An 11,863-nucleotide genomic window follows, 5' to 3' on the forward strand; every position below is an offset into this window, starting at 1 on the left:
CTAAGCTCACATGGGAAACACTGGATCAAACAATGTTAAACAGATCTCTACTGCAGGACTTCTTCCAGCCCTTAATTTTGTTAATACATACTGTGAATACTCAAGAAGGGGGACACAATATGCTGCCATTTTCCAAATTTATTTGAGCATGTAATCTATTTTTCAACACACCTCTTCAACCTCTTCCTAGAATAACACTAGGAAAATGATGATCCAGTACACAGAATGTTTAGAACATTATTTTTCAAACATTTTTGGACAACATTTTCAAGGAACCAATTTCTCTTTTCCCAGACAGAAATTGAACCACTAATACTGGATTTAAATGTGTTAAAAAAGGAGAACTTCTATTTGACATCTTTTTAAGAATGTATAAGAGTGTTTTATATCACTTTTCACTATTTTCCGATGCCCAAGCCAGGAAAAAATTTCTATAATCACAAAGTATTTTCTCAGTATTGGTTATCAAGTTAAGCTGAGTGTTAAATGTCACAGCAGCATATTAAAACTACTCAGAGCTGCAAATAATATTTATATTCTGCATTGCAAAGAAGTTTCTCTCAAAATCCTATTTAGTTCTCAGTATTAAAGGTAAGGATCTTCTCTTAAACATTTTCTTAAAGTCGCATGTTTTAGAACACTGAAGCTGTCAAAAGGACCATAGCATAAACCAGAGTTACAAACCCTGAAAGCAATCACTGTGATTGTGTAATCATACTTTATGTGCAAGCTCACTGTACTGATAAATCTCAACTGACTAAGAACCCCACCTTCTAGACTTTGAGGCTACTACTTCTTGCTCCTAAAGGAATCTAGTAACTCTCTAGAGCTGCTCTGTCCTACACAGTAGCCATTAGTCATATTAGTTTAGATTATTAGATATATTTTTTATTACTTTATTTTCAGTTTAGATTATTAGATATATTTGGATTAGTTATTTTAGTGTAGATTCACTAAAATTAAATAAAACTACAGACTCCATTACTCAGCTACACTAGGCACATTTCAAGTGCTCAACAGCCAGATGTGGCTCTGCGTACCACACCAGACCACAAAGACACAGACAGAACATAACCAGCATCACCAAAATTTCTATTGGACAGTACTGCTTAATAGGACTAGAAAGCTAGGGACTTTTTGGGGTCTAAACTCTGGATTTTAATGGGGGCAAAGTGTTAGTCTGAAACAGAGACAACTTCAACCATCAGTATACACACAATCCTAGGAAATGGTAAAAAAGTAATTACATATATATGAGAAAGCAAAGTCTTGTGTCTTCCGATCGTTCTTTCCTCCCGTGAATCTGCAGAATACTAAAACTAATATTTATATATTTCTTCATTGTTCCCATTGTTTACAACTCAGATTTGTTTTAGGAAGCAAGCTTTCTTGCAGAGCCTGGGTGGCTCAGTTGGTTAAGTGTCTGCCTTTGACTTAGGTCATGATCCCACGGTTCTGGGATTCAGTCCCGCATTGGGCTCCTCTGCTCAGTGGGAGTCTACTTCTCCCTCTCCCTCTGCATACTGCTCTCTGCCTACTTGTGCATGGGCACTCCCTGTCTCTCTTTCAAATAAATAAGCAAAATCTTAAAAGAAAAAGAAGAAGGAGGAGGAAGCGGCTTTCTCACTCAGGAATAAGCAGTGGTTTCAGCTGGTTTAAGAGCCTGAGAGATACACTGCATCAATAAAGGACACATTTATCATTCAGAAAACCATCACACCCTGATAGGCAGGAAGAGAACAATTAGCATAGGAAAATAATCTTATCACAATCAGGCAATAAACTGACTTGCAAAATCTTGCAGAGATGTTCTCATATGAGTCAACTCAGGTGAAAAAAATCTAAGAAACATGGTTTTAGGGAGCTTTTGAAACAGAACTGTGGGGTTTACATACATACAATTGTGTACATATACTGAGCAAGAATGTTTCTTTTCTTTTTCCTGGGAGGACATATCAAAAACTTGTTTACATTATGTACAAAAAAGAGGAATTAGAGGTAAGAGTGTAAAGAAAAGTCAGGTAAAAAAGATTTTACTTTCTTTTATACCATTCTGTTTGAATTTTTCCAATATGTAATGTTTCCCCTTTCTTTTTCAATGTCAGTAGGAGTTAACTGGGCAATAAGATTATGCACAATGTGCCACTTTAATTTTCTTTCCAATCTTGTATATTAAAAGGAAAAAAATCTAAGAAATTTCTTAGCAAGTTAGATCAAAAACATTAAATATAGCAATATAAAACAGTAACAAATGAATATTAATACAAAAAACTCCGTCTCATCATATTCCAAAAAGTTTTATTTAAACTTGATAAGAGCTCCTATTAGTAACAGCTATTAGTAACAGCACATAGCTCAATTCTGGTTTTCCTGTTTATAAGATAGCTAACACTAATTTCTTTCATCTATCTTATGTGGCAAAGATATGTCAAACATATGTAAAATTAACAAGCTGCAATATAAATTCTAAATTAACTTATGAAACTAAGACCAAAGCTACTAGCTGATGAGATTTAAATACTTAGTCTCAGAATTAGATCACGAGGATATTTTGGTATCCATAAAAAAAGGGCTAAGTCTACATTTCTATCTTAGAAATATGAAAAATAAGGGCTGATTTTCCTTTCTTATCTACTGTAAAGTTATTTTCTAAGAAGAATGGCAAACTCCACTGAAACCATTACGATGACATTCTTTTCTAGGAGAAAGACTGGTATCTGAAACTATTAAGAAAATATCAGTAACATGAAAAATATATGGAAACCTCACAATACCTGGAGACATGAAATTTAATATTCACCCACTGGGACAAGGCCCAAAGGAATTAGACCTAAAATGAATGAGAATGTCCCTGAGTAATGGAACTCTTTTGACTTAAGGAACTCTTTTGACTCCAAAACAGTAATTAAAAAAAAAAAAATAAGAAATCAATAAGGACTTATATAATTTGTGATTCCATATATATGTATTTTTAGAGGAAATCAGGAATAAGAGGAAGGTTGTAGGGAAGAACAGGTTACATACTTAATGTTCTTGACCAATGAAATATTAACCATTTATTGAACTTTGTATGGTAGGTACTCTAAATGGATAATTTTATTTCTCTTAATACTACAAAACAAAATTTCAAAGGATAAATAAACTGTGTCTTAGAAAATTCACATAATAGGGCACCAGGGTGGCTCGGTGGGTTAAAGCCTCTGCCTTTCGCTCAGGCCCTGATCCCAGGGTCCTGGGATTGAGCCCTACATCAGGCTCTGTGCTCCGCAGGGAGCCTGCTTCCTCCTCTCTCTCTGCCTACCTGTGATCTTTGTCTGTCAAATAAATAAATAAAATCATTAAAAAAATTAACATAATTTACTGAAGATCACAGAGATAATAAGAACATACCATGGAAGACAGCTATGACCTATTTTAATGCACTGTGATCTAAAGCCTAACTAGGATTTCTACTGTGCAGCTATAAAGCATCCAGGCATGGCCTTTGTGGGACACTACCTTCCCTAGCAGAGCACGAAACAGTGGCTCAGTCATGTTCTACCTTGATTCCTCCTAGCAGCAATTCTAAAAAGTTCTCTGTGATTAGAATAGTTTCCATTCTGGAATTTTCTTCAAAGATTTAAACTAATTCGAGGATTACTGTAAAAATTCCAAATCACTTAAGTACAGAGGCTAAAGAAAAGTATTATAGGGAACATGGTACCTGGTACACTCTGGGGTATTCAATAAATAACTAGTAGTGGCTGAGCTACCTTTGAACTTGCTCTCAGTCCCTGATCCCCATCATGGAAATAGCTTAGGATTGTGGGAAAAACTTCCTTTGGAATCAACACACCTTCCTGTTGTTCTGCTGTATCTCTAAGGATGTGTGTGATCTGGACCAAGTTCGTCTGAAGTGACTATCAGGTCCTCAAGTAAGCCACAGATACAATAGTCCAAAGGACATGTTATGATAAAGAATCCCAGGACACATTTAAACAATCACACTGGCATTTAAGTTTCCTGATTGATATAAAGGAAGATAGTTAAGAAAATGATAAAAATTAGAAATATATTCATACAATCTGTATGGACAGGATTTGTATAGTAAAAGAGGAATTAAAATAAAAGTATTTAAGGGTGAGGAAGAAATGAACATCTGGAAGAAAACAACAAAAAAGTAAACGTGTTTTATAGGTAACTGTGATGTTCAATAGCTATTTACTTTAAGAGCGCTATGAGGAAACAAATTAATTGATGATAACCAAAAGGAATAGAGAGTTGGAGGGCGATAATTTTATCACAAAGAACGAATCATCTGAAAAGACTACTTAAATGATTACTTACAGCTTAAAACAAGATAAGGACTATTGTGACCATTACGATTTCTTATGATTCAGAGTCACCTCTGACCCCTTTAGTTGAGGATCACCTTCTATCTTCTTGGTTACCTGGGACTGATCACTTGGATTAATAAAGGCACAATAAATGTTTCTGATTCTCTTCCATTTACCTTACTGTTTAGCTCCCTTCTTATCAAGGAAATTTTGAAACCAAAGAGATAAACACTAATTTACTTATTCTGATGAACAGTTCTAGTTTCAGTTTTGGTTTTAAGTAACAGGTACAGAAGGAAAAGAGGGACCAGCAGTAGACTTTTACTTAAGGCGGCCCAGGGAGAAAGTCTTTGTCAGCAATAACTACTCCCCTTCTTAACAGCAGCTGTTGCATAATACAGAACAGGAAATGCATTCTATTGACTTTTTCTTGTATGTCTTTTGCTTTGTTAGTATAACAGAAATATGCCTGAGATCTATCAGTCACAAATATTTATAGGAAGAGAAAAGGGATAGTCAAGTAATTCTTAACAGGAATGGAGAGGAAACCACTTTTGGTAAAACCGATTTACAGGTGTGCCATCTCACTACTTTTTCTCTCTGGTCATCTTAAACTTTTCTAAGATTTCATTCAGCTATTAAAAAATACTTTAAAAATTCATTCATTTTTTGAAACTTTTTTTGTATTGAGATTTACTGATTTTAAAAGGACTGTCTTAACATGTTAATCCCTGATAACATTAATTTACCTACTAGAATCAGACTGTACCTTTTGCTTCTGGTTTTCATAAACAGAGGGTATAAAGCAGACTGTTATAACTTTATTAATAGTATGTGTGATACAATAATACAATAATAAAAAATTTTAAAACAGTTGATAAACAATTGTCGAATCATCTTATCTTTAGCTAAAATGACCTAAAAGTCCCAAGTACAGAGTTTTTTGTATATAACAAATGCGCCTAACTGTTAAGAAATCCATCTTACCTGCTCTGTAGCTGTGGGACAGTAGAAGACTAACAAAACGGTTGTACAGATGTTTATTGACAATCCAATGATGGTGATGAGATTTGGGGCAATCCAGGAGGGAACTCTTCCAACTAGCCATTCCCAATACCCCTGCATTAAGGGCTCCAGCAGGGACCGTCCAGCACTCTGATATCTGTGTTCTTCTAGCCGCTTTAGTTGGTGTCTTGATAATGGTGGTGTAGGTAACTGAAACAATTTATTTAATACACAACCTGGAGTACTCATATGCCCGAAGCCCACAGGGGACTCCGGGTGAGAATCTCCACATCGTTTCCTCGTTGATCGATGCCCACTCATGGATCTTGGCTGTCTTATGTGAAGAGAATAATTTATCTTGTTTCACGACTTTTTTGCAGCTGGTCTTTACCTGAAAAAAGAGAAAAAGACACATCTGTCAGCCACCATTTATATCAATGTCAGTAGTAAATTAAAAAGAAAAAAAAAAAACTGGTAACAGTAATATGTATCAAACAGATCAGAACACCAGGGATCTGCTTTTAGTTCTTGTTCTTATTAATGGTATAAGCCAAAACAAGTCCTATAACTTCACCCTCAGGCAAAAAATATTAAGGGATTTTAACAGTAATATGCTTCCTAATACCTTACAGCTTGTGTGACTTCAAAGCTCTTGCCTTTTTTTTCCTTTCTCACACTGATTTCAGTAATATAAAGGGACAAATCTTAGAAATGACTTAGTCATTTCACATATATGGACACTGAGATCCACAGACATCCCCAAAGACAGCTAGCAAATTAGTATTAATATCAGAGGAATGACTTGAATAATATGGGTCTTAAATCAGATTTTAATTTAATGTTAATAGCTAACACTAGGCACCTACTACACACTAATGCTTCAAGCATTTCACATTTTTTAAAAAAGATTTTATTTATTTATTTGACAAAGAGAGACACACAGAGAGAGGGAACACAAGCCAAGGGTGCAGGAGAGGGATAAGCTGGCTTCCCACCTAGCAGGGAGCCTGATGTGGGTCTTGATCCCAGGACCCTGGGATCATGACCCAAGTGGAAGGCAGCTACTTAACGACTGAGACACCCAGGCACCCAATAACATCATTATAAGTTACTAAGCAACATAAGAAAATGACAAGAATATTCTCAAGATTAAAGGGTAGTTATATATATTAATCAGACTGCATGCAAAATGTAGTATTAATACTCAAAAATTAGTATGGTGACTTCAAATGTTTGAAGTGGGGAGTGCCTAGAAGAGGGTGGTAAAAATGGAAATGTGAAAGTCAAATCTCTAAGTAATTTCTATGTAGAACGAGAATCAAAGGAAAGCACTTAGGAATTAGATATGAAAGGTGAAGGAGAAGAAAACACAAATCAAGAGACTAAAAAAGAGAAGTTAGGGGGAAAAACAGTTATTTTGGCTTGGAAGGCGATGGGAGGGGATCTGGGGATAGAGGTTAGAAAAATATAAAAGTAGCTTTTAAGTAGGTATGTTTTAGACAAGATCAAACACCTGGAGTTTAAGCAAGAGATGAAAATTTCAAGTTATCAACTCTGGATGCTAAAGTCTAGTGCTTGTTTGTTTGTTTGTTTTTGAAAGAAAAGTTCTTAAAGGGATTAAGTAGAAAGAAAAAAGGAAAATAATAAGAACTTGTGGGAAACTTGGTTATAGAGCAGAAGAAAGGGAAGCCATAAGAGGATGGGAGGGAGGGGGGGAAGGAATCATGTCAACAGAACTGAAAGGGTAGTGGCATCAAACCAAGAGAGGTGTACTTTGATATTCTGGTAGAAAGCTATCCAGCACGCAATATGAAATTCCCAGAAATGTTCCACTATGAGAATACAGAATGTGATACAAGAAGTAGGACATTTCAACAATGGACACGGTATCAAACATGCCTAAGACTACTTCTCTCTTTTCTCATATACATCAAGTTCCAAAATTTCAGTGTCACCAAGGATCTAGAGTGACAACCAAAATCTCAATCATGTGTCTCAATAACTGGTTCAGAAAATAGTTTTTTAATTATCAACTGCCTTAAATAAATTTTCAAAAATCTTAAAAGAATCAACAGTGCCACGATTTACCTAAAGTGTGAGATAAAAATACTGAAATAATTTTCAAACCAAAGCAAATTATTTCAAAGAATACTGCCACTCACTCAACTATATCACAAAACAACTGATTAATGTCAAAGAACTGGTTACAAAATCATTTTAGAGAAAGTGACAGACATAACCACCCAAAACTTAATTTTGTAGTAGTCAAATTTTCTGTAGTTAAATTAAATGACACAGCTTCACATTTGGTGAGCTATAATAAATCAGCTTCTACAGAATTCAACTTAAACGTGGGAATAAAAAGTTTATTCATCTCAATTTGTACTTTACTATTGTAGTATTCACTTATCCTACTGTAAAAATGAAGTGACATATTGAGGGTGTTGGCTTCCTTTTGGCACTAAACAACTACAAGCAACTGATCCTAATGGTTTTAAGTTTGAGCATTTGGCAGGATTATATGATAAACTGATACCTTCCTTCTGAGTGTTTTCCCCCTCTGACCTAGATTTTTTTTTTTTACCTTTTAATTCTCTTAGAAAAGTCTACAGTTTGACAAACCTTAATAGATCCAGCCATTACTTATTTCATACATGAAAAAAAGCCAGTGAGTTTTTAACTATTTCAATTTGGCAACATTGTTTCTGTGAAGCTACTAGCAACAAGATTGCAAATATAAATTCAGGTACATGTAGCCCAACCTACAGATAACCACTTTGCTTTCAATACATGCCTATAGACATAGACACAGAGGGTGTTGTCACTGCTATAGGTCCATCTCCACTCTTCTTCATCTGATTACATCTGAGACGCAGAGGCTACTGCAATTCAAACCATCTCAGGAAAAAACAGGAGCTTCTGAATTTCAGCAAAGGAAAAGCAAGCATATCTCAAGGGAATGCAACAGGGTAGGTGACTATTATAGGAAGAGTGAACTTTATGTAGAAAAAGGGAAACGTGATGTGGGATGGGAATATGCAATGGAGAAGCAAATAGTATAAAAATTATTCTAGCCACTTGAGATTTTTTAACCTAGTCAGGCTTATGCCGAAAAGCGTGAAGAGAAAATGTCCTTTTGTTGCCATACTACAAGGAACTAAAACAATTAATATAAGGAGCTAAAATTTATTGCTGGCTAGCCTAGAAACCACCAGTCATAAGTTTTTATGAGAAAATGAATTCTAAGTTCCAAATGCATTCAGCCAACATTGAGTGCGGTAAGCAAGATAGACATCCTCCTGGTTCCCATGTTCAGCTGGAAAATAACTAAAAACAGGTAAACAAGCAAATAGCATTACACACTGTAATGGGTGCTATGAGGAAAATAAAGTGTGGAGCCAGAAAATAGTTAGGGGTGCACATTTTAGATAAGGTGGTAGGAATCTATGAAGAAGTAACATTTATATCAGATTCAGAGGATGAAAAGGACCTAGTCCAAGTAAAGGTAACAGGCCCTGAAGCAATAAAGAGCTTGTCTTATTCAGGTGCCTTTGAGATCACTACGGCTGGACAGCAACAAATCAGATGGAAGAGTGACATAAATAAAGTTTGAAAAGCCAGACAATGCAGAGGATTACAGACCATGATAAAGAACTGAGATTTTATTTTGATGTTTTCAAAAGTCATCAATGAGCTTATAAAAATTTCTATAATTTTGTAGCACAACCTACTTATTAACTGAGGATGTGTTTTCATAAATCGTAATAGTAAAAGTGAGTATTTTAGCTGAAAAACTTCCCATCACCTGGAATTTATTTTAGTATAATACTGTTCACAGGTCTATAGCTATTGTAACCTTTCCACTTATTATCAGCAAATTCCCCTTCTCTGTTATAACCTGGCTCTACTGCAATACTCATTTCATAGCACTTAATACATTGGGTTTTTCTGTTTGTTGTATTGTTTCTGGTCTTCTCCCCACATTGGTCTATAAGCTCCAGGAATGCACAGGCCATGCCTGTCTAACATTCTTTTCCCACACTCTCATACCATACCTAACATTAAGTAGGTAATCAGGACTTATTTGTGGAACAAGGAACAAAAATGGCTCATTATTATTTAATGAGCACCTAGTTGTTCTAGACCCTGAAGAAACAGAGACTAAAGTATGGCCATCCACGATCCCAAGAAACTTAAAGGGGGTGGGAAGGAGAGTCTTATAAACAACTAAGTTATAGTGTGCTGTGAACAAACTGTTGTGGGAGTCCAGAGAAGGGGGGTACATATGGTATAACAAAAAAATTTTCTTTGTGCAGGCATGAATATTTATGTGAAAAGCCCAACAAAGGTACAAAAATATAATCAGAGCTATTTAGTGAATACCTTACTAAAATTACAAACAAATTGTGAAGCTAAGTCTATGACATAGAACATCTGTGCTCATAGCAGCTGAGGAAAATGGCATGCTGCCTACATTATTCCTGTGTTTAGCTTTGGGGAACATCTGACAAGTATCCCACTAAAAAAGGCATCTCCAACTGCTCAGCAGAGCATAAGGTAAACTTACACAATATCCAACCTGTAGTGTGAAATTCCAGAATTCCCATCCCCCACGTCTAAGGGTGCCAAGGTTTAAACTCCACCGATTCAGCAGTGTGTTTACAGTCCTTTCACGGGAATTGGTGATTACACAGTTCTTTCCAACCTTTATGGCACTAATAAAGAAAATTACTAATGGCCAACACTATTTGGAAGGCAGAGCAAATTACAAAATTTTTTTTAAGAAAGGAAAACTAATAGGATCACAGGATTACATTCAGCATTATTTAACAAGTGGTACATAGAACAAGTTAGCAAAAACAAAAGCCTTTTCAGCAGTCTCGGAAGCAAAAACAGTACTGTGTAATACAATTTAGATCTACTGTTTTGAAGAGAAATCTTGCATTCCTTCAAAAAAAAAAAAAAAAAAAAAAAGGAAATAACTTCCCCCAGAAAAAAGAAGAAGAAGAAAAGCAAAAGCCTAGTATTTTATAGATTATTTTCGTATTCCCCTAAAAAAGACAGCACAGCATGACCCTCAAAAGAACATCACCAGCACTTTTAGCCAACTTAAAGAACAACTCTACTGCTGCCTAGAAAACAAACTGACTGTGCAATAAAATGTAATTTGGCTTATGGCAAAGTTTAGAGTTACAGATATCAAACATTTAAGTGTTTATAATGTAAATTTGAAGAGACTGGGTGTGGGAAAGGAAGGAGAATAAATTTATGAAATCATAGTTGTAAATATTCAGAACAGTCTTTTAATTGGACAAGAAATAAAGACACCTCTAGTGGAACAGAGGCAGATTTGTCACACTTATTTCTCTAATGGAAGCATTGCGCAGACAAGTTGTACAAGGGACTCTGAATAGTTTTTCTCACCACAGAACAGATAAGCAGCAAAATAAATGCTTTTAGGACTTCAATCGCTGGAACTTTATGTGACTGCCAATGTTCCAAAGTAGTAAAGCTAAATATCCTTACCACAGTCTAACTTGTGGTGTTAGTCAATTAAATACACACAATGAACACAATTCTATCCTACTAGTTTGAGTGCAGAAACTGAATCTTTATTCTCTGCCCACATACAAGATAAGACATTAATATCTGCTGAAAGATAACTATGAATTTGCCTATCATAATATGGATTCATTAATAAACTAAGAGACCTCAAACAAAACTATATATTCGATACCAATGATCCAAAACAGCTAAGTGACATAACGCCAAGCACCAAATTGGAGAAGACAAGTTAAACACAGCTAATTGTAAAGACCCCATCCATCCAGTGTTCCTGGGAACACCTGCAAACACTAGCAACCCTCCTGTCCTTTCTCCTTCCAAGAATACTGCTGAAACAAACCCCAGCTATTTATACGTAAATATACGCTAGTATTTCTAGAAAAGTTGCTGAACAAGAAGCGTGGCCCAGCCACACGAGCACCGCATTCCAAAAGGCAGGCCACCCCGTCACCGAATGCAACACTGTTTGGGGACCTGGAAGCACCTGAGCAGGAGGGTGTGGACCCGACATGGCACGGTCGGTTCCACGCGAGCAGCGTCCCCGCCCGCCCAGCCCGGGCCGGCCGAGGTTCTCCGCGCCACGACTCCCAACTCCTACACTCAGCAGTCCCCGGACTCCCGCGCTAGCACTTCGTCACCTCAGTCTCTCCACCTGGGGCCAGAGGGGCAAGCGCCCCTCGCCCTCCCCACAACCCCGCGCGCGAGGCCAGCCGGCGCGAGGAAGCGCTGCGTTCGCCTCGCCGAGTCCATACACACCTATATTCCAATGCCCCACCCCAGAGCATGCAGCTCTCTCCACGCCTCTCGAGAGTCGTGCCCCCCAACACGTCCGTCACACCCGGCCATCTTCCCAAGGCCGAGCCCCGCAGCCTTACCCCGACCCCCGAGAGCACACCGCTAGAAATAAGCCCTCCGCCTCCAGACGACTGAGTGACTCCGATCGGCGGCAGCCCGTTCGCGACACTTTCGCGTTGCCG

General features: G+C 37.0%; 1 protein-coding gene across 3 annotated transcripts in view; it reads right to left on the minus strand.

Moving 5' to 3' along the window:
* The window catches only part of CEPT1 (choline/ethanolamine phosphotransferase 1), a 37,031-nt gene extending 25,170 nt beyond the window's left edge, over positions 1 to 11,861 (minus strand). For 2 of the 3 annotated variants that reach the window (XM_032361110.1, XM_032361112.1), the window contains exons 1-2: positions 11,762 to 11,861; positions 5,304 to 5,712 (exon numbers count right to left, since the gene is read on the minus strand). In XM_032361110.1, coding sequence (XP_032217001.1) covers positions 5,304 to 5,642 — 339 coding nt within the window. In that variant the 5' untranslated portion in view covers positions 5,643 to 5,712; positions 11,762 to 11,861. The other variant, XM_032361111.1, reaches the window with a different exon arrangement.
* Between the last annotated feature and the right edge of the window lie 2 nt (positions 11,862 to 11,863).

The sequence above is a fragment of the Mustela erminea genome, chromosome 10 (assembly GCF_009829155.1).
Source record: "Mustela erminea isolate mMusErm1 chromosome 10, mMusErm1.Pri, whole genome shotgun sequence".
Lineage (NCBI taxonomy): Eukaryota > Metazoa > Chordata > Mammalia > Carnivora > Mustelidae > Mustela > Mustela erminea.